The 24,087-nt window shown below is 41.3% G+C and overlaps 1 protein-coding gene across 1 annotated transcript in view; it reads left to right on the top strand.

The window, feature by feature from the left end:
- Positions 1-24,087, top strand: part of chl1b (cell adhesion molecule L1-like b) — an 83,737-nt gene that overhangs the window by 56,737 nt on the left and 2,913 nt on the right. The window contains exons 17-21 of the mRNA XM_034084162.2: positions 6,119-6,298; positions 7,760-7,789; positions 8,572-8,643; positions 19,720-19,851; positions 22,428-22,500. Coding sequence (XP_033940053.1) covers positions 6,119-6,298; positions 7,760-7,789; positions 8,572-8,643; positions 19,720-19,851; positions 22,428-22,500 — 487 coding nt within the window. The remainder of the gene's footprint in view (positions 1-6,118; positions 6,299-7,759; positions 7,790-8,571; positions 8,644-19,719; positions 19,852-22,427; positions 22,501-24,087) is intronic.

Genomic DNA, 24,087 nt, shown 5'->3' with positions numbered 1-24,087 from the left:
ATTGGCTTTGATCTGGTGACTGCGAAACGGGGCCATACAGTATGTCAAGAGAGGACGTTTTCATCGTACCACGGCAATAAAGCTGATGGGCTCTTTCCAAGTGTGACTTCTTCTTTTTTTAAGTCCCCTTGAGGGAAGTCATGTGCGAAATGTGGAGGATAATGTCGCCAGCTGTCAGCGTATCATCAGCCACACAAAGGGAATCTGGAGCTCGGGCACAGCTGTTTGAGGGCGACGCCCATCTCCCGCGCAGCCTGGAACAGCTTCACGTCTCACGGGTGTTCACAGGAGGGCCCGTTGGAACATCGTTTACCACACGAGCATGCAGCAACACTGGGGCGTTTAAACTGTTTAACTAACCTGCTTTGAAGTGGCACATTTCCTGCGTGAAGCCTTTTGATCATTGTATCAAGGTGATATCAAAGTGGATGAGTGATTTATCAGCACACGGGCCTGTTAAGTGCGGAAACCCTCAGAGGCAAGTGGGAAGGAGAAACATCTATTTTCAGCTTGTCTAAAATGCTTTGTTTTCCCTCTGTTTGTGTGCCAGGATAATCTTCATGTTTCTTTAATCTGTGAAACATTAAGATAGAATCAATATATTTTAAATTGAACAATATAGCTTTTGGCAAGTTGATACATTTTATTTTTATGTTTTGTTTCTGCAATACTTATTTTGGTCTCAAGACTCTGAAGTGCAACACTACCCCATGTGTTCATGCCAATATGATAAACTGTATCCGTGTGTTCAGAATTTAATGAGAAATGAAATCCACCTGGAAGATTAAGGGGGAAAGTAAGAGACACATTTCCCTTACACAACTTTTTTTTTACTGGGAAAACTTTTTCTTTCATAATTGTAAGGAATTTGGAAAGATAATCCGGGCAAAAACATTTCACCTTGTTTTCATTCATAAACCCAGGAGAGGAACACAAGACTTGTTTTCCATGCTTTCCTCTCCGTATTCGTGGAGAATATCAAGTAAATGTGGACATGATACAGGTTTCCTCAAGCAGTAGCTTCTTTGTGAAGTCATCCAGAACGTTTTGTCAGTATTCTTTTTCTAAATCACTAAATACATGTCTGAATGTAAAGCCTGTAGGTATCTCAACGTTCCTCTCAGCAGTGAGTGGGAGGCGTGGTCACACTGCCTTAAAGAGCTGCTCACCCTCTCAAAACCTGGGGCAGTCGGCACGGAGACAAAACATCTAATAGCCTGCCTCTCAGCAAGCTAGACACACCACTCGACAAATATAACGGTCACTAAGGTCAGGAGAAGGACTAACAACTAGGGATGCACCATATTGGTTTTTTGAAACCGATACTGATAACTTCCTGCTTCTCAAGACAGATACCGATAACCGATAATAATATAATATATATATATATATATATTGAATGTCCCTGTAGTTTTTGCACACCTGGTGGTAAAAAAAAGCCTAGTAGTGAGCAAAGGACATGAACATTACTACTATGAACAAAGCGAACCCTGGGGTCGTCTCTGGCAAACTTCTTGCCTTTTTCAAAAGCCTCGTGGATAGGTGAAAGCCCCGGTGCCTTTGCAGCTGGCTTTGGATTCGCCGCTAGTTTAGCAGCGCAGGCGTCTTCGTACGCTGTTAACACACCATCGTAGCCATGGCGATGTTTCAGGCGACTGATCAGGTTGGAAGTATTATAGCTCGTTGCCTTTTCCCTCCTCGTGGAACTTCTGCATCTGTTAATACAAATAGCAAGCGAACTATCTAACTTTGAAATAGTCCCATACTACCGACAACATGTTTGTTGACTGTCCTGGCTTCACGGCCGCACGCCATTTACGTCTCAGCCAGGCATGAGTTAGGGAGCGCTGGATTTGTGAAAAACTCCCCTCTTCCTAAACCACTAACACCACAGTACTGGCAACACGGGAGGAGCCGAGGGAAAAACAAGCGCCCCTCATCCCAATCCACCCACACCGCAGGATCTCTTTCTTTTTTTTTCTGATTTTTTAAATATATTGTATATTATCGGGGCTATTAATACTTTTATCGGGATGACGTCATAATTCCTAATATCGGACCGATAATTATCGTGCACCACTACTAACACATACGTCCTGTTAAACTTGTTCAGATACGTTTACAGCAGTGTTTGTTGCTTTGTGGCAGAGCCAGAAGCTATTTCAATTCTAAAGTATGTTCACATTTATCTTGTCATGTTACTATATTCTCAGATATGTTTGATTTGTGAAGCCCTCTGAGACAAATGGGTTTTGTGATATTGGGTATGATATATAAATACATTTGAATTAAAGTAGCCATTACACTAACCCTTACCCTTTACACGTGTGCAAATTCTAAAAACCTTAAAGAATTCACATGAGGATTATTTTACTTGATTCTAGTGAGGATCCTTTCGCTGATCACGCTAAAGCCGTCTAGCATCGTGGTCAGAACCACGGCTATCCCCAATACAATCTGGAAAAGGACAGAGACAAACGAGGAGCGCCGGGTCCATATTTATGGAGAAAAGTCCACTAATCTACAAGAGCGGGAGATAAAAATGCCCTTGGATTGATTTGGTTCTGTGTTCCCATTTGAGCTGAACGCATGAGGCAAACTGTGAGGTCATTCTCAGATTTCAGCGTTGCTAACTCTTGGTCTGTTTCACACCAACCAAGGCCAAACATATTTAGCCCAGCAGGGCCGAGGAAGATTTGGAAACGTTGTTGTCTGAAGTCAGGAGGAAGAGCCAAAGTCTACGGCCTTCAGCCAGTTCTCCATAAGATCACATGCTCCATCTGTCGAGCCCGAGTGTCCAGATTACTGAGAGAGTTTCCATCCATGCGGCAGGATCGTGCCGCTCCGTGGCCTCTCCTCTGCCACAGCCCGCGTTGCATCATTCTCCTCCAATTTACCGTTTGTGTCCCTGGAAACAAAACGAGAACAACATAAAAAAGAAATATCGAGATTTCTGAAAGCAGTGGGTGGTGTCGGTCGGTGGTAAAAAGAGAAGCAGACCAATACATTGTTGTCATTGTTCCGGTTGCCCCGTGCCAGAGAGACGTAGCACCTCTTTCACAGCAAAGGTCGCCCGAGCACCCGCTGCGCTTGTTTTTGAAACAAACAAAATAAATGCCACCTCCCTCCCCACTGAGAAACATGAGATCCCATCACAGTGACAACACTAATCCATTCAAGTTGTGAGTGTGCAGGACCCACTCTGTTTGTTTCTGTTGAATACAAAGTACATTATAAAATACGTATTTAGCCAAACAAGAACAGTTGTCCTTCGCTAAAGGCCATAACAAGCAAAAAACGTCCAGATGACAACTATCAATATCAATATCATGTGTGTGCTTCAAGTAAAGAGAGACCAGTGTAGAACAGCTCAGTGTTTCAAAGTACATCACAAAGTCACGAGTACATAACATATTGTAAACATATGTATAACCTAACCCTAACCTGATGTCAGTAGGAATTCTGGGACTTGTAAAATGAAACAGCCTAGTCTTGTTTTCCTTTTCCAATGCTACAAGAGCTATATCCAGCACTATGTCCGTCATATTATCATGACGTTCTCCATTTCCATAGATTGTTCTAGCAACTTCTCTCATGCTGCCCAGAGCTAATACACAACTATCCACACCGATGAAAGTCATTGTAATTGCTCTTCACAGCCTTACGGCCCGTCCCCACAGCGGCGTGCGTTGAAAGCTTCACCATTCACTTTGAATGGGGTGACGTCACTTTTCGCCAAACTGCATTGTGGGAAGCGACGCAAAGCTTTGCTGGCGTGGCTCGCTGCAAAAGTTGAGCAATGTTCAACTTTTGAAGCCTCGGCAGACGCGTCAGCCAATCGAATCATATGCCAGTACAAGCTCTCGCCCAGGGGTGTCAAACTCAATTTCATCGCGGGCCACATTCGCATAAAGGTTGCACTCAAAGGGCCGGTTGTAACTCTATAAATATACAATATAAATATAAAATAATGTATTAAATGACATTATTGCCTCTGAATTTGATTATTATTGGATAGGATAATAACTTAGTAATTAACTACGTCTGGAAGCAGAAGTCCAGGGCAAATAATTGCTAGTCTCTTCAGTGCGCATGTCACAAAACGAGATGCATTGTGGGACATGTAGTTTATGGGCAACCTGCTTCTGTAAAGTGGCATGTAACCGTACAATAAACTTATTATATTCTTTGCAAGCTCTTGCGGGGCCACATAAAATGAAGTCGCAGGCCGGATTTGGCCCCCGGGCCTTGAGTTTGACACCCCTGCTCTAGCCAATCAAACCGCTGCTTGTGTGTCAGGGGTGGGAGAGAGTTTCAGACACGCCCGCCGGCAAGCTTCAACGCACGCCGCTGTGTGGACGGGCCGTTACTGTCCACCTTTAGTTGCATTCCCACAATGTACATTTCATTTAGCGGACGCTTTTATCCAATTACAGGGACATTCTCCCTGCAGTAACTAAGGGCCTTACTCAAGGGCACACGGGTGGTGGTGTTCCACCCCTCCGATCTTCAGCCCACCTCACTATCCATTAGACCACCACTACCCACAACATCAATCTGTTGAAACATTAGAGTTGTTCTTTTTAAGCACACGATGAATGCCATGTGCTGCGTGGTCGATGACTGAGGCATCGGTGATGGACGGCGGCTAATAGGCGCTCGCTTAAGTGACAAAGGACAATGATTGAAAGCGATTAGCCTTCCTTATTACACTGTGAGAGCAGGTATTCAGACTTTAAACGGTTTTCTTGTACTTTTACCGGTTTGCGTGTAAATGCAAATGAGCCACTCTCTTATTCCATGTACATTTTATTTAAGGCAGGATACCCCTTGCATGCATACAGATAGTTACTGTGTCATCTGCACATCTACATCAGAGCATTAGTCTAAGGCTGCACAATTAGTTACAACTTTAAATCGAAATTGCAAGTTGGACTACCTCAATATTATTAAGGCTAAATATGCGTTTATATAATTTTGAATGAAGTATCCTACACGTCATATTGAACAACTCATTTGTCTGGTTACGTGGTAATATGTTTTTCAAAGATAATGAGAATAATAATGCACAAATTATTAACCCATCCAACATCAGGAATCATATCGCAATTGATATATCAGCCAAAACAAAAACGATTATATATATTTTTTAATCGTGCAGCCCTTTAGCAATACCTCTTATCTAGTGCGGTCAGTTGATTTAAAAATGGATGCACGTTAGTCACACACATCTGTTATTAATCATGACTAATCAAAGAGCATTTGTCGTGGATTAGTTGTGCCATGACACCGAGGTAGTGATGGTTCTTACTGACGTCCAATGGTCTTGACTCAAAGCAATAGGTGTAGTTTGTGCCGATTCCTCTGCCTTCTTTGCCTTTTCACTGCTATGCAATTAATGGTACACACCTGTGTGAGAAACTGATAAATGATTCATGGACAATCTAGTTAGTCTTTTGTTATATTTAATAAAGTAATAAAGAAAGTCAATATACAAGTGAAATCGATCCCACATGTAGGAACGGAGCAAGTTCTACATTTGGGATCGAGAAGTTCTGCACCCCGAACACAGCTCACAGTCACACTATATAGTAGAGAGAAAAGCCAACTGGTCCCACCCTTAGGCAATCAGAATAAGACTATGTTTTAAATCAGTGCTTCTCAAAGTGTGGTGAGTGCCCCCTAGTGGTCCTTGAGTATATTGGTAACATTTCACATTTGAAATAAATAAATAAATAAAAGTTTTCCGCACTCTCGCGGGAATATCTCCGCAATGGAGCGAGGTTAAGTTTCACCTTTAATTGCACGATATAGCCCAGCGCAACACCTTCATCACACATGTTGCCACTTGTTTGTACCATTTTCAGGCGATTTCTAATCTGTTCTAGAAAAACGATGTGTTTTTGGATATTTGTGGAGTTAGGTGGTCCTTGTATGAAGAAGTTTGAGAAACACTGTTTTAAATGATTATTATATGATCTTTTGACACGACAACCTGCACTGGAGTTAGAGGGGGAATTAGTGTTCAAACTTAGTAATGTACATTTTCGTACGTTTCCAGATTAATTGCGTATGTAAAAGTTGACAGCCCTACTCTTTTCTTTCTTTTTACATCCAGTCAACGAGACGGAGGAAGTGGGCCCCCTGCAGACCGTAAACATCAGCAACCCGGACACCAACAAGTGGATCCTGCGCGACCTGGAGCCCTTGAGCAAATACAAGCTGTACCTGCGCTCCTGCACCACCATGGGCTGCGGGCCCATCAGCAGCGAGGAGTGCACCACCACCCTGGAAACAAGTGAGTGATGAAAGCAATTGAGTGGGTGGTGTATGTGTGGATAAGAGAAGGAGACAATGGAAACACAGACGGGCTTTGAGGCGTTCAGGAAGTAGAAGCAGGGGACCAAACCTTTTCACTATTTTTCAAAAACTAGCGGAATACGATCAATGCCTGGGCAGCCAAGCTTTTCATATCTCCATGTAAGTATTTTTTGTGGATAAACAATTTCATATGGGTGCAGTGGAGGTTTTCATTTGTCACTGTCATGAGAGAGCAAGAGCTTATTGATTGGATGGAGAGCGTGAGCTATGAAACAATCAGCCAAGAAACTAAATTGCTTTGAGCAGGGGCGGAAAGCGAAGGTTTTCATAGTGAAGTGTGTGTGATCATGAGAAGAGTTGCCGGGTAAGTAATCACGATGTAATCTTTAATTTTCTATTACGGATCATTTGCTGAGGACTGCAGCTGTTATGAGAGACTGGACAGGAAATGAAACGGGAAACTCCACCTGAGTCCAAATGGACTGCAGCAACAGATATTGTCAGCATGAATAATTGGGTGGTGCTTTTAACCCTTAAGTGGTTTCTATCCTGGGGGATCCAATCATTTGACAGGCTGTGTCCATGTGTGAAATGGGTGCAATAACAGTGTAATTACGGCCAATAGTGGTGTTACATGTGTGTTCTATCCAGGGCTGCACATAACTGGTGCGCAGGTGCATTTGCGTACCAAGAGGGAGAGGGGGAGAGAGAGAAGGGAGAGAAGGGAGAAGAGAAAAGAGAGGAGAAAGATATTTGCGAGTTGCATATGAACTCAGGGTCGGCCCGGAGCACTGGCGTTATAGATGTTCGGCGAGGGCGCCAGATCTGGGGAGGCGCTGCGCTGGCAGCTCTGGGAGGGAAAAAAACATTTTTGACCGTTGGGGCTCATCCTAATTTTCGGCCTTGATGTAACAACATTCAAAAGTTCAGGTGTGGGTGTAATAGCGGTGTGAGATGGGTGTAATAAAAGTGTTATATGAATGTAATGTTGGAAAAAAGTGCATGTTATTGGCAATTTAAGGGTTAATACAGACCCTATGACGAAAGCCCATGGTAGTGAACACAGAACAACAACATAAAGTTGAGACACACTTTGAGCGATTACTTATTGTTAACTGGAAGAAACCGTTACAATCACAGAAAACAAAGTTAATTGGCTATTAGCAGTTGTCTATTTATATGTTGAAAAGCCAGCAGAAGAAAAAGAAAGTATGGGAATGTGCGGAGCTGTTACATGCGTGTGTGCGAGACTCCTAAGTTATTCGTCGCAGCTGTGCTATCGCTGCGTGTGCATGTCGGTGTTGTTCCTGTTAATTGTCCTGCTTTCTCTTACGCCACTAGAAGCGCTTTGAGCACTGCCTTTGAACACAGTGTGCATTGTAATGTCTGCTTAGCATTGCTTGTCCCTTTTTTCTTTATTCCTTTTTTTCCTTCGCAGCTTCCACTCTGGCTTCCCCTGTTGGCATCAGTATGTAGATCTGTGTTCACGTAGAGACTGTGGCATGTCATACAAATACAATGTGGATATATGTTTCATTAATCTGCCGTGGGTTGGTATGACATGTGTATCAGTCATGCCAGTTATGTGTAAGTAGCGTGTGCATGCTTTAGATGTAGACGTGTTAGCAGGTGTGGGTGAAACAGGCCTGAATAAATCATCAGGGTTTCTCAAACACATATTTGTCCAGTATAGAATGAGAAAAGCGTGGCTCCTCGGCAGATAATTGACCTTGTCTGCTGTGTGCCCTTGCCATCAGCAGAGAGCACTCGGATGCCTCCTTTCATTAGAAAATCGCCAACTTCTTCTTAGATAAAGTTTGTTGGCTTCCTCACAATTACCAATGCTAATGAGTAACTTAATTACAGATTCGTATTAATCTTAGCTCATTAGTGACTGTAAACGAATATTGACTTTTATCCCAGCAACAGCAGAGTCAGTGCAACACGTCTAACTCGAGCTGCGGAAATAAATGATGCTCCAAGAGCCAACCACAGGGAGAGCATCAGACATCCCTCTACCTATTAATCATGAACCAAAAGAAGAATCCCTTTTTAAAATGAAAGATCAAAAAGGATGATATAAAATGACATCTACCTTGGGTATCAACACAGTTACAATGTTTTTGGTAGATCATGTTTCACACTTAGTTACTAATTCTTGTTTAAAATAGCATGCGTGCTAACAGTAGAAACGTAGCGCCCCCGATCTAACTCCCTATTGATAACCACAAGATCTGTCTTTCTTTTCAGGCAAGTCAGCCACCCCCTCACCTCCGAGCACTCGAAGGTCCCCCGCGACCAAACCCACTCGCTCCACCATAGGTAGAGCTGCAGCACATTCTGACACATCAGCATCACGGAGGCCAACAGGGGGGAATAAATATGGAAAAACAAGAAACCACATCCATGTTTATGCTTTGTCGGAACAGTTTGCAGTTGCTAGGTGACGTGATTTCCCCCATATTCTTCCAGAAGGATCGCTAATGTATATAGACTAATTTAGGGAAGCCCTGAGAGGCCAACGAGAGAAAAACATAACTAATAAACAAGAAAATTATTTAGAACACATGAAAATGCTTTTCCGGGGTAAAGGTGGGGTCGGTAATTTTGGAGAAACTGGCTCGAGTGCGCGAGAATTTGAAAATACACAGAAAAAAATCTGCCCCTTCCTTACAGAGCCCCTCCTCCAACACACACGAACGCGCACATGACCAATGAGGGCACGAGATAAGTGTGTGCCTAGATGGAAGGCTGACAGGCAGGTAGGCCATCCAGTTACTTTAGCCGGCTCAGATGATTGGTCGTGCTTTTTACAGCGCCACGGCTTCCACAGATGAGATGTTTTTATGGATTTGTTGTCAAAGCACTTCAGATATTCATTGCTATCGGGATGTTAAGAGCATTCCATGGAATATAACAAAAAGTGTATCTCGAGCCGGTTTCCTAAACTTACCTACCCCACCTTTAATATTACTTACTTTTTTAAAAGTAAAAAAAAAAACTTTTAATAAGTGAATTTGTTTTTTATCATTGTATTTCGTTTTAATGTAATTCTCATTTCAGCCACAAGAGGCTCCACTGCATCACTACCTCTTGTTCCTAATATACTGTAAGACTTAAATCCTTAGTTTCTCCATGCACTCTGAATTTAAACACATTACTTATATCGAATTTATATCACGGAGGCAAACGGGGGAATAAATATGGATAAATAAGAAACCACGTGTTTATGCTTTGTCAGAACAGTTTGCAGTTGCTAGGTGACGTGATTTCAGATGCTTTTGGTTGGGCTGTGGGTTTAAAGTAAAGTGATAACAGATGTCTAATGTTATAATCTAATGTAGACTTATTTACCAAAGCCCCGAGAGGCCTACGAGCGAAAATAAGTTAGGTCGTAAACATAATTTATAAACGAGTAAATTATTCAGAACAGTTGAAAAAGGTGTTCCAGGATAACATTACTTTTTTAACAGTAATAGGTGAAAATGTGTTTTTGTTTTGATGTTATTCTTATTTCACCCACAAGAGGCTCAATTGCACGACTACCTCTTGTTAAAAATTTATTTTGCACAGCTATTCACAGATTATTGTTATAGTATTACATAGTCAGCAGCCAGTAATAATAATAATAATAAGCTTAACGAAGTACATATAAGAAAAATAGAAGAAAGAACCTGACTACCTAAAACCTAAAAAATAGACCAGGCCAGAAATAAACAACTATTCTGATGATTCTTGTTCTGACCTGCATCAGAGGGCTTCCATACCTCCTGTGGCAGATTTATTTTGTAATACTAGGTGTTGTTTCCAGTGGAAACACGGGTTGAATTGCAACACAGCAGCTCCATTGTTGTGTTTCTTATAGGACAAGTGCATACTGATGAAGAAGCCGTTTTAATTTCTCCTCTGTTACCTTGGGGGAAATCTAAGAAACTCGATCTATATTCCGACCCGACAGTGTAGCGCAGTCACTTGAAGGGAACAAATATGTCTAATTGTCAGTGATTGATTTGTTGGCCCTCAGTTCCCCCCAGCACACGCCATGTATTGACCCAACGGTCACCTGACATTTCCATGTAATCTTCAACCGGGTAAACGGCAGCTCAGGGGACAAGAAGATGCTCGGGGCCGCTTCTTAGCCGAGGGGAAAATAGCGAGTGTGAACATCCTCCTGGTCGCCGACGGGGGTGTGAGCTCATACTGGGAGGGTGATATTTACAGGACACTCAGATAAGTGGATAAGTGGAAGCTGTTGGATCAGAATATTTCCTGGCCTCTCCTCCGAAAAGAAAATCTGGCTGACTTTGAAAGGGGCATCTTCCAGGGCTCTGGCTCCCCGCTGCGAGAGCAACTGCTTTCTGCAGGATGTAATAACAAGCTGAGAAACGTGGTGACGAAACACGGCTGCCGGCCTTTGGGATATTTTTAGTTTAGTCTATGTCGGGGGAAGTCATCGCCCAGCTCTAATAATTGGAATTACCATAGTTTGCAGACTAATCCATCAACATTAGCACGAGGGTGTCACTGGCAGTGTTTGGGGCAGTGCAGACGCAGGTGTCCTTGTGTGCCTGAATTATCACCTGAGCAAATGATGCACCTGAGCTGGAGACGCAGCAGAAGATTTGCATGTTTGCCGTGGGGAAATGAAGTGGATTGAGCTTTGTTGACTGGCTTGGACAGCTGCTGTCAAAGCGGACTCTCCCCATACTAATGATGCACATCATTCACCACATTATTAGATTATTTGTCTTCCCAGTTGGGTACCAATGGCTACATTACATGATCCGTCTGAGGCACATAAAGCTAATTTGCTCTCGTTTTCAAAGAACATAACATGTAGGATATTTATTAATGCCCACTTATAATTAGATAGCTCAAAGAAAAACAAATCATCCGGGGATGTTGATACCTTTGAGGACAATGTCAATATATGTCCTCAAAGCTGCTTGGAATTACATGTATTTAGTTTGCTTCAAAGGCTGATCCAGATTTATAAATATCAATGCCAAACATTTCATTTTGCTTTTATACAGAACCAACAATGAATTAACTTAAGAAAATAAAATGTTCTTTTGTTTTTCTAATTAAGATAATTGATTACAACTTTGAGGATTATTTTCATCTGGAAAAAGTTGTCTGAGATCCCAAAACTCCCCAGAGAAGCTCTCATTGACTTCCAGTCTAATTAGGTTTGTGTGTCAGACATTGGGCAAAACTTGTATCTTGTAGACTAATAACAATACTCTATAATTGAAGCATGTGCACATGTCACAGTAGAGGCACAACATACACGTATGAACCTGGACATTAGCATTAAAAGGCCCCTCCAGAAATCCCAAAGTTTTTCTTCGCATCTTTCTGGTGGAAAAAGTAGTCGGTGTAATTCCTCAGTACTTTCTCTCTAAAATCAATAGTGGAATTGTATGACTTAAAAAGGTATTGACTGTCCTGCCTGGGTAAAATATATTTCTATTAAACGACAAAAACACAAGACCCACGAAGAACATTTCAAACCCCTTCACATAGATTTTAAGGAAGAATTGCCTTTGCACAACTTTGTAGATCTCCATTCATCTTCATTTCCATATCCACATTACTCTTGCCATGTTGGCTGTCACCTCCTGTCCCCTCTGTCAGACATAATTGATACCTCCTCGCAATAGTGTTAGGAAACAGAAGAGCGCGCTCTCCTCTTTCGGAGAAGGTGAAGAGCGACATCTTTCATTGCATAATGACAGCAATCCTAACCCCTCCGTGCTGGCGCTGAGGTGCTGTGTCCTCGACTAACCCTTGTTCGCCGTTCCTCTCCTTTCTATTCCGTCTCCTGCAGTCCCGGGCCTGTTGAGTTTTAGCTCATTCTTTTATGTAGCCTTTATTTATACAGGTGTAAAATGTCATTGAGACCTGTTCCAGTTACAGACAGACGGGACACTAAACACAGAGGCAACTCTAAAATACAACATCGTAAAAAAAGTAGTCATTAAAATCAATATACAGTCAGATATAGCAGGTGCAAACTCCCACAGAGGATTCCTCCAGCTTTTTAAAATGAGTTTAAAATCAAAGTGGTCAGCTTAAGTTCCTGCTGAAGTGTGTTCCAGGTCGAGGGGGCAGAGTACGATATGGCTCTTTTCCCAAGCACCGTGCGTACTGAGGGGACGGACAGAGGGGTGTCATTTTGAGATTGCAGTCTATAGCTGTACTGTTTGTGTGATATGTAGAGGGGCAGCAGTCCAAGCATAGCGGTGTTCAATCAATCAATGTTTATTTATAGCCCAATATCACAAATGTTACATTTGTCTCAGTGGACTTCACAGTTTGTACAGAATATCAGTATGACAATACGACACCCTCTGTCCTTAGACCCTCTGTCCTTAGACCCTATGTCCTTAGACCCTCTGTCCTTAGACCCTCACATCATGCAAGGAAAAACTTCCGGAGAAAACCCACCCAGAGTTTGTACCAGTGCGCTGATCTGCACATTGATAATGATGTCCAGTTGACTAAAGCGTACAGCGTGCAACGGTGTGTGTGTGAGGGGTTTACAGTTGGTTATGAACCTCAGAGCCCCATGGGAAACAGCATCCAGCAGATGAAGGGAGTGAGCTGAGCTGCGTTCATGTACACAACATCCCCGTAGTCCAAGAGCGGCAAAAATGTGGCAGCTCCAAGCCGTTTCCTCGTACTTGTGGAGAAGCAGGCCTTGTTTCTAAAAAAGAATCCCAGTTTTAATTTCAATTTCCTTAAGAGATTGTCAATATGTGCTTTGAAGCAGAGATGTTCATCTGTGGTATCTGTAGGTGTGAACAGCTTCAATGGGGTTATGCTGTGCAGACACGATGCAGGGAAGAACAGTTGGTCACTTTTTCTTATTGGAAAACAACATGACTTTTGTCTTATCTGAATTTAACACCAACCTAAGGTGGAACAGATGTGACTGAAAAGTGTCAAAAGCCGACTGCAGACGTTCAAATGCAAGGGTAACGGTATCATCTGCATATAGATGTACAGAGGCATCAATACTTTGACCCACATCATTTATATAAATAGTAAAAAGGGTCGGTCCCAAGCTTTGCAAATAACAGCTGGATATCTGGAACCGAGCAAACCGAGTATATATTGCACATATGAAGAACCGTGAGCTCATTCTACTTCGTCTCTGGACAGTGTTAGTGGATTTGTTCCGATATCGATACCAGTATTACTTTCAAAACAGCCTCAAATGAAAAATAACGCATATATGGCCCGTTCCAATATCACCGTATCTCATTATTGGCTCATTTACGCTACAAAGTGTTAGAAAAGTTAGATTGCAAACAGCTAACATGGTTTCTGAAGGCTTACAACATACTATCCGACCTGCAGTCTGGGTTCCGTGCAGGTCATGGATGTGAGACGGCGACTCTTAAAGTCCTAAATGATATCATCAATGCCCTTGACTCCAGACAATACTGTGCTGCCATTTTCATCGATCCTTCAACACTGTTGGGAGCATGCTGGTGAACTGTCAACGGGGGGGGGGGGGCAGTTCACATGCGGCGTGTTATGCATGGCTGCTGCACCACGCGGGAGTGTGCACAGCATAAAGCCAAAACTCACATGATGTGTACGGCACAGTTAGGTTTGGAAACGGTATGATTTCCTTTGTGGAGGCAGGGGTAGACATTAAGGGAAACATTCCACCGGCCGGAGCATTCGTTCAAAAGATCTACTAATAATGAAGGAAATAAACACATTTGTTGCAATAGTCATTTATGCACAAACTACATTACTACTTGTACTACAACATTTGAATCATCAGTTCTTCCTCATTTCCCTCAATTGTTCATATTTGGTTTATTAAAATAATGATATTGTGTTCATTGTTAAAAGAAAAAAAGGAGGCTGACATTTCTGCTATGAGTATTATTATTAGTATAATGCGCTTTCTGCCTTCCTGTCATTAGGAGTTAGAAATGTAATGGCTATAATAGATTAGATTAGAACCTTCATTCTCCTAAACTGCTGGGACATTTCCCGATAGCGAATAGCTTCTATATTTGTTCTACTCTTCACTTACTTGTCAGCATAGGTCGGCATTGATGTACGGAGCCGACTAAAGACCTTGTTTATATCATCATATTGCAGCCAACTCCATCGATCAAGCTGGCTGAAACGTCCTCTCCCTCTTCTTCTCATGCTCCCTGTCACTCTCCTTTAACTCCTCCGGTGACTGTCTTTTATTTGAAGATAGTTTTTTGCCCAGCGCTTGGCCGGTTACCGCTGGTATTAAAAACATTTTTGGCGAATGGTTAGGTGGCGCTGTAGTCTGTAGTGAAGGAGCGCGCTGCCTCTCACAGGAGCCTGCTCGCGCTGCGCTCCGCAGCAAAAACAGCCGTTTGCTTTTCACCCAACAACGACAACCGACTCATGAAACGCTATGTTGTTACGCTAGTCTGGGAGGGCATGCATAACACGGCATAACACGGCATAACACCGGAGCCTCGCTGCGGGGAAACTTTGGCGGTGTACCGAGTTTGTTGTAATCTGTCAAAATGACGGACTGCTTTCAGATTTGTCCGTCATTGTTAAATAAAATCGTCATAGACGGAAAATATTCGGTTAACACGACCTCTGACACATACACACATGCAACTGCTTTGCCTGATGCTCACTACCAATGTCTTAACCTCTCCTATAGTATGCATTGCCATGAAGGAATTAATGGATGAATGAATGAATGATTGATTGAATGTTCTATATTATATTAATGACTGATTGAACAGCAGTATTAATCTAGATATGTTATATGTTTAACTGCTATGCCGGTCATCTCTGCCTACAGTGATTGGCTTCAGTTAAAAATCAATCAATGATGAATAGAGCTAATGAGTTGGCAATCTTACCCTTGTGTCATACATTGTGAAAGCATTGTAGTAATTTAGTAACCTAATTGTTATTTATTCCTATATTTTATGTATTTATTTAGTACGACGGAGTATTAGTGCCACACTTAGAAGAAAAAAAAACAGAGATTTCGAGAATAAAGTCGTAATAATACGAGAATAAAGTCATAGTTACAAGAATAAAGTCGTAATATTACGAGAATAAAGTCGTAATGTTACGAGAATAAAGTCATAGTTACGAGAATAAAGTCATAGTTACGAGAATAAAGTCATAGTTACGAGAATAAAGTCGTAATGTTACGAGAATAAAGTCATAGTTACGAGAATAAAGTCATAGTTACGAGAATAAAGTCATAGTTTCATAAGTGACTTGAGAAGGAGACAACAGCAGCGTCCTGCAATAAAATGAGGAATGTGGAGCATCTTGTGAAGCAGGACTTTAGTTTAGGTTTCTCAAATAACTAAATACTTCATCTTTTGGCACATCAGCATCAGATTATCATAAGTATTAGAACTTTGAAAAGGTTGTGCAAGAAATTGTCTATTATTTCGAAGAAAAAACCAAACGGATTTGGAGGAGATCGTCTCCTTTCTGCTGGTTCTGGCCGACTACAAGGCTATCGTTGGTTACATATACGAGCTGTTCAAAGGGGATGTGTTGTTTCACAAGAAACTATGAGACTTGTAATCAAGGCTTTGGATCCAGAAGGAGTCGAACGACAGCCTTGTAGTGGAATCAGAATGAGCTCCCCATTGAAATCAGGACAGCAGAAAGCTTACACATCTTCCGGCGCAGACTGAAAACTCATCTCTTTCGACTCCACTTCGAGCAATATAAGTACTAACAAAGAACTGCTAACAGAGCACTTATATACTAATAAAGGGCTGGCTTATCTAAAGCCAGTTGAGTAGCACTTGAAATGTTTTAGCTCTATGAAACCTGAAAACGTATATGATTCTGTTTTCTTCAAGTGTGTATCTTGTTGGTCGAATGCACTTATTGTCGGTCGCTTTGGATAAAAGCGTCAGCTAAATGAGGTTACATTGTTAACATAGGTTCAGGAGCATGGCCACGCCTAAAACTCCGCCTCGAACCACGGCCACCCCTATTTATATCCGGCAACACTTCCGGCCACTGCTCGTCTCCATCCTTTCAACTCACCCTCCCTCTCCCTTTCTACCCATACAGTTCCCCTTCCGACTCACACAGAGCGATACCTCCATCCATCCCTTCTTCCCTCCCTCAACATCCCTACAGCCCCTCATCCCTTCATCCCTCATCCCTACATCCCTCCATCCTACATCCCTCCATCCCTCCATCCCTCCATCCCTCATCCCTACATCCCAACATCCCAACATCCCAACATCCCTACATCCCTACATCCCTACATCCCAACATCCCAACATCCCAACATCCCTTCATCCCTCCATCCCAACATCCCTACATCCCAACATCCCTTCATCCCTACATCCCAACATCCCTACAGCCCCTCATCCCTTCATCCCTCATCCCTCATCCCTACATCCCTCCATCCTACATCCCAACATCCCAACATCCCTACATCCCAACATCCCTACATCCCAACATCCCTACATCCCAACATCCTTTCATCCCAACATCCCTACATCCCTACATCCCTACATCCCTCCATCCCTACATCCCTACATCCCTTCATCCCAACATCCCAACATCCCTACATCCCTTCATCCCTACATCCCTACATCCCTTCATCCCTCCATCCCAACATCCCTTCATCCCTCCATCCCAACATCCCTTCATCCCTACATCCCTTCATCCCAACATCCCAACATCCCTTCATCCCTTCATCCCTCCATCCCTCATCCCTCCATCCCAACATCCTCTGCCAGTCAACATTTATATTTAAACTGTGCATATTTATATACTGCATATACTAACATTTTAATTCCAGGGGGGCCCGTAATCAGCCCACGCAGATCATGCCGGAGACGGAACCCCCACTCTGAGTCTCCCACTGCACGGACCACAGCTCGTCCTCCCAGATCATCTCTTTACCCCCCTCATATCATTCACATGTTACTTCAATAAACTTACAAACATCACATTGTTGTGGCGTGGTTCCTGCTAGTGAAATGCAATGTAATGTAGTCGGCCAGAACCAGCCATTTCCTCCTGTAGAAAGGAGACAATCTCCTCCAAGTCCGCTTCTCAAGTCACTTATGAAACTATGACTTTAATCTCGTAATTATTACTTTATTCTCGTAACATTACGACTTTATTCTCGTAATATTACGATTTTATTCTTGTAACTATGACTTTATTCTCGTAATATTACGACTTTATTCTCGTAATTATGACTTTATTCTCGTAATGTTACCACTTTATTCTCGTAACTATGACTTTATTCTCGTAACATTACGACTTTATTCTCGTAATGTTACGACTTTATTCTCGTAATATTACGACTTTATTCTTGTAACTATGACTTTATTCTCGTAATATTACGACTTTATTCTCGTAATTATGACTTTATTCTCGTAATGTTACCACTTTATTCTCGTAACTATGACTTTATTCTCGTAACATTACGACTTTATTCTCGTAACATTACGACTTTATTCTCGTAATATTACGACTTTATTCTTATGACTTTATTCTCGTAACTATGACTTTATTCTCGTATTATTACGACTTTATTCTTGTAACTATGACTTTATTCTCGTAATGTTACGACTTTATTCTCGTAATATTACGACTTTATTCTTGTAACTATGACTTTATTCTCGTAATATTACGACTTTATTCTCGTAATTATGACTTTATTCTCGTAATGTTACGACTTTATTCTCGTAACTATGACTTTATTCTCGTAACATTACGTCTTTATTCTCGTAATATTATGTCTTTATTCTCGTAACTATGACTTTATTCTCGTAACATTACGACTTTATTCTCGTAATATCACGACTTTATTCTTGTAACTATGACTTTATTCTCGTAATGTTACGACTTTATTCTCGTAATATTACGACTTTATTCTTGTAACTATGACTTTATTCTCGTAATATTACGACTTTATTCTCGTAATTATGACTTTATTCTCGTAATGTTACCACTTTATTCTCGTAACATTACGACTTTATTCTTGTAACTATGACTTTATTCTTGTAATGTTACGACTTTATTCTCGTAATATTACGACTTTATTCTTGTAACTATGACTTTATTCTCGTAATATTACGACTTTATTCTTGTAACTATGACTTTATTCTCGTAATGTTACGACTTTATTCTCGTAATATTACGACTTTATTCTTGTAACTATGACTTTATTCATACAACTTTATGACTTTATTCTCGTAATTTTACGACTTTATTCTCGTAACTATGACTTTATGTGTGGCCCTAATACTCCGTCGTAATTTAGGACCATTATGACTAACTTTTGTATGACCTAGTTTGACAAAAGTGCCATGGCATCATTCTCTGTATGTCTTAATGTTTACATATTTTAATGTCCCTATTGGTTGGCCCATTTTCACTATACATATGCGATCATTATTAATAATAAAAAAATAATCGGCTGTCACCGCTAGCTGTTGACAGCCGTTCTTAGCTAACACTAACAGAGGTTGAATATAATGCATTTCAGCTCTTATCAGTAAATGTATTATTTAGTAACTGCCGGTTTAAATTATTTTTGGGGATCATGAAACAAACTACCTTGAACATTGTATTCCAGCCACTGTAACCAAACCAAAACAATGTTTAGTGTTAGACATGTAAGGAACCATTTCCAATTACCAATCGTATGGGCCGGAAAAAACTTGATTTAGGCATCTCTATGTCCTAGAAAGGGTTTGACCTAAGCCAGGCCAATGAAACAGTGATGGCAATTATATCACATCCATACAGGGCTGGTAGACCAAATCATATATATATAGTTTTATTTTTACTGACTAACCAGGACGGAGATATGGTATTACAACATCTGTAGTTGTTGGAGGAAAACATTTAATAACGTCTTTTGCATTTGTATCTTCAGTGGATTCAATAGTACTAACACATCCACCGAATACACTGTGTGCCTTATTCCTAACCGTTGGCTTTATTACTCTAGTATACGTATTTGGAGATGTATTCACCGTTACATCCCCGCATTGACAGGTGAGGAGGGAAACCAAAGAAAAAGAAAAGCAGGCCAAACTAATCGACCTCTCATTAAAAAGTGCAGCCTCATCCACGTCCTTGAGCGCTGACAGTGTGCGGTCCTTAGTGTTGTCGCTAGGATTTAATGTAGCCGCACGAACTCGGCGAGAGTACAAATTACATTTGTACAGCGTTCCTTACTTGATTAATTAGACAAGCAGGATTAGCTGTTTAATATTAATATTGGAGCGTTTCCAGCAGCGAGCCCTGCCACCTTTTCTGCCTCGGCATCAGATAGGCTCTGTCGATGTAAACATTCAATCAAGTGTCCCGGTGAAAAGGCCAATGCGTGTCAAAGTCACCGGCTTGTGTTCCTCTCCCCAGGCCTGGCCAGCGTCCACGGAGGAATCTCCACCCAGGGCTGGTTTATCGGCCTGATGTGCGCCATCGCTCTCCTCACGCTCATTGTGCTGATCGCCTGCTTTGTCAACAGAAATAAAGGAGGGAAATATTCCGGTAGGTGCTCACTTACACTCACACACATCACCTTGCTTGAATAGTAATGGCTGCTCGGAGCATCATTATAATTACATTTGGCTGTTTGTTGTATGAAAGAAATTATCAATCACACTAAGGGAAATGTAAACATGAAACATGGCTGCTGTATTGATAGGAACAACTACTGTATGTCCAGCATTTGAATTTATTTGGACACGCAGATTTTTTTCCAGCAACATACAAAACAAAGTGCAGCCCACAGCGAGACAAAATGCAAATGCTGCACACGGGGTGGCTGAGCAGGGGCTGGTGACATAAGCTCTGTGGTTTCTCAATGTTATTCCTCCTGTCGGGACACGGAGAGTCCTTATCGGCTTTTATTATTCACAGCTAATGGCCGTCAGGTTGTCGTCTGGGCAGAGATGGCTTCACTCGTCAGCAGAAAAAAGAGCGAGGCGCAGCGCTGTCCTTTGTTTTCTCATTAACTTCTCATTATCACCCGGAGCTCCAGCAACCCCGTTACATCACATTACACAACCGTACTCTTTAATGTGAACTCTATTTTGGATTTGGCTTTTGTACAAAAAGAAAGTTTCTTTAAGATATATATTTCTAACAACTTGGGTTCCCACAGGTCATTAAATCCTCGACTAATGTTAAAAAGTATATATCACAGACATAGAAATGTATTTTACATTGTTCTTTTAACTGAATATTAATACATGGGCTATGTTCCAATTTGAACATGTGTAATTACTTGAAATGCTGTCGATGTCTAAATTGCATTAGGATCAAACTTTAATCTTCTATATGATTTTGGTCATAAGCACGGATACATATTCATAATGCTTTATAACAATAATCCTAACACGTCATAAAGCATTTTCTCAATACAGATGTGACATTTTTGTTAAGGACCAAAACTCTAAACAAAATTCAGATATTTAGATCTGGCTAAAGGAATTAGCCAGATCTAAATATCTGAATAATGATCTAAATAAAAATGCACATGTGGCCCTAATCCTCCTCCGTTTGTTACAGAATCAACTTTTAAATATAATAATAATAATAATAGATGTATATTGTTAGAGCTTTTACAGGTGCTCAAAGTCGCTTTACAAAGATAGTGAAAAGAAAAGAACAACAAATACATATTAGTTAAAGTTAAATCAATAGCAATACAAAAAAAATCACGCATTAAAAGCCAGATTGAAGAGGTGAGTGCTTTGAAGGTGGTGAGGTCGGTGCAGTCTCTGATGGGTTGTGGGAGTGAGTTCCAGAGGGAGGGGGCAGCGACGGAGAAGGCTCTGTCCCCCCAGGTCCGGGGATCGATGCGGGTGGGGATGGATAGGAGGTTGGCTTCTGATGATCGGAGGCAGCGGGAAAGGGTACATATACATATGTATATGTACGTATATATATGTATATGTACATGTGTATATATGTATGTATATGTACGTATATATATGTATATGTACATGTGTATATATGTATGTATATGTATGTATATATATATATGTATATGTACATGTGTATATATGTATATGTGTCTATATATATGTGTATATGTATACCGCAGAAAGCTTACACACCTTCCGGCGCAGACTGAAAACATCTCTTTCGACTCCACTTCGAGCGATAGAATGACTAACAAAGAACTGCTAACAGAGCACTTATATACTAATAAAGGACTGGCTTATCTAAAGCCAGTTGAGTAGCACTTGAAACGATTGGCTCTTTGAAACCTGATGTTCTTATATGATTCTGTTTTCTTCAAGGTTGTGTCTTCCTGGTCGAATGTACTTATTGTAAGTCGCTTTGGATAAAAGCGTCAGCTAAATGCAATGTAATGTAATAATGTAATGTAATGTGTGTGTGTGTGTGTGTGTGTGTGTGTGTGTGTGTGTGTGTGTGTGTGTGTGTGTGTGTGTGTGTGTGTGTGTGTGTGTGTGTGTGTGTGTGTGTGTGTGTGTGTGTGTGTGTGTGTGTGTGTGTGTGTGTGTGTGTGTGTGTGTGTGTGTGTGTGTGTGTGTGTGTGTGTGTGTGTGTGTGTGTGTGTGTGTGTGTGTGTGTGTGTGTGTGTGTGTGTGTGTGTGTGTGTGTGTGTGTGTGTATATATATATATATACACATATATATACATATACATATACATATATATATATATATATGTGTACTGACTATTTTCAACTACCCCCTTAGTGTAAGAAGTTATAATAATTGCATCAAGCATTAAAATACGTAGTCTAACTGTATTAACTGTGCCATGTTGGCTCCTCATATTAAAGGCAAGTGAGCCTAAGAAGTCCTTGAACATCAAGGTGTGGGAACCACGATATATAGGATAAAGCAAGATTATCCAAAATAAGATTTCAAATGGCTGGAATCAGATAACACGTCTTCTAAAAGCTAGCCAAATGTCACTACGTTCAAAGGCGTGCACTGAAGTTGCATTCAGTAAATAAGTACAGGAAGTCGGGGACACGTTAAAGCTCAGCTCAAACAGCCCAGCAGTCAGGGGAACACTTGCGATCTTATTTGGCAGCCGCCTCTTGAGGAAGTCACTGATATCTTCTTTTTCTTTCTGTGAGCAGTGAAAGAGAAAGAGGACCTTCACCCAGACGTGGAGTCCCAGGGCATGAATGACGACACCTTCTGTGAATACAGGTAAGCGTCAGCCTGGGAGCGCTATTTCACCACCTCACTGCAATTCCCGTGCAACATCGTATGAAACTGTCCTTTCTTTCCGACATTTCTCTCGCTGCATTCGTCCTCTTGCCGAAAAAAAGCCAACCCAGAATGCACGAGGTTCAGCTGGAGCCTCGGTCTTCTGTCCGAGACATTTGAGTAAAGTATGTGATAAACAGCGGTTAGCACCCCCGAGCTGTTTACGCATCAGTGTTGTCTTAGTGCTAGCATCCCTTTATAGGACTCTGTGATCTCCTGTGTTGTTGTTTGTGATAGACGTTGCATCATAAAGGGGGCAGCACATGTTGCCATGTTTGCCCGGAAGGATCTGAGGCTGCCCGGCGCACAGCAGGTGGTGGAAAACAATCAGTGTAATTGAAAGCTGCTCATCTCCCGGGCAGTCATATGTAGACACGTTTCATTAATCCTGCAGCGGTCCAATTCATAACTACCGCAGTGTGAATCCCAGTGTCACTGAGCAATCTGCGCAGTGACACGCCTGCTGGTGTATCAGTGTAGCACCATTTAAACTTTGTCATGTTGGCTACAATATTCTGAAATCTAAGGCAAGGCAAGTTTATTTATATAGCACCTTTCAACGCAAGGCAATTCAAAGTGCTTTACAACAATGAAAGACATTAAGTTAAGAGCTAACATTTTGTATGTATAGTTCTTTTAAATACTAACAAGTATCAAACAAGTACTTGTATTCTTAAACTGATTTGAATGCCTTAATCTTCACCTGATGAATAATTCTGATGTAGCCTATTTTTGATGTTGCTAATAACTGGTGCACGTGGCTCCAAGGTAACATGAAGTCAAAGGCTATAGGGTCACCAGGAATTCAGAAAGAGACAAAATTATCAACCAAAAAGGGTTGTACGAAAAATTTACAAAGCTTTATTCATAACTTTGAGATTCAAATCCACACTGCCCAGCTTTTCAACTGCTACTTTGAATCTCTATTCACTTTGTTAGAACCTGGTATTTCTGCAGATTTGCAGATAAAGACTCGGGTCCGCTTTCGGGTCATTCACTTTAGATTCCAGAGATGACTGCGTCGGAGATGCAACCAAGAACAATAACTCAAAAGCATTTTAAAGTTCAAAATCAACATTCACCTAACAAAGATTCACAAACTGTATTTTTCTAAAACGATATTTTATTTGTATCCTTGTTGTCTTTTAGCATTATAGAAATCAAACATTTTAATTCCGTTTAAAAACCTATGAGGCCACAATTAAAATGAAATCTAGTTTTTCTTTTTTTTCTTGGCTTTTCAGGACATAAAATATAACATAGCTTCATTTGAAACCTGAATAGAAGCTTTGAATAACAAATGACATTCATGCAGCAAGTTAAGTATTTCGGCAAATAGATGAGTCCCAAAGCATACGTGCCTCTTCAATAAAGAGCACTACTTTGATGTACCCTCATTTCTCTTGACTTTGCCAAATGCATTGATGCACACTCAGTATACTGTGTGCCTCTGTGATCATTTCCCATTGGTCAGTTATTCCAAAGTCAGTCCCAGAGGCTCATCGTAGATCAGGGGTGTCAAACTCA

Source organism: Pseudochaenichthys georgianus, chromosome 5, assembly GCF_902827115.2.
Source record: "Pseudochaenichthys georgianus chromosome 5, fPseGeo1.2, whole genome shotgun sequence".
Lineage (NCBI taxonomy): Eukaryota > Metazoa > Chordata > Actinopteri > Perciformes > Channichthyidae > Pseudochaenichthys > Pseudochaenichthys georgianus.
The sequence above is the reverse complement of the archived record's forward strand: the minus strand, read 5'-3'. Positions and strand labels throughout refer to the sequence as shown.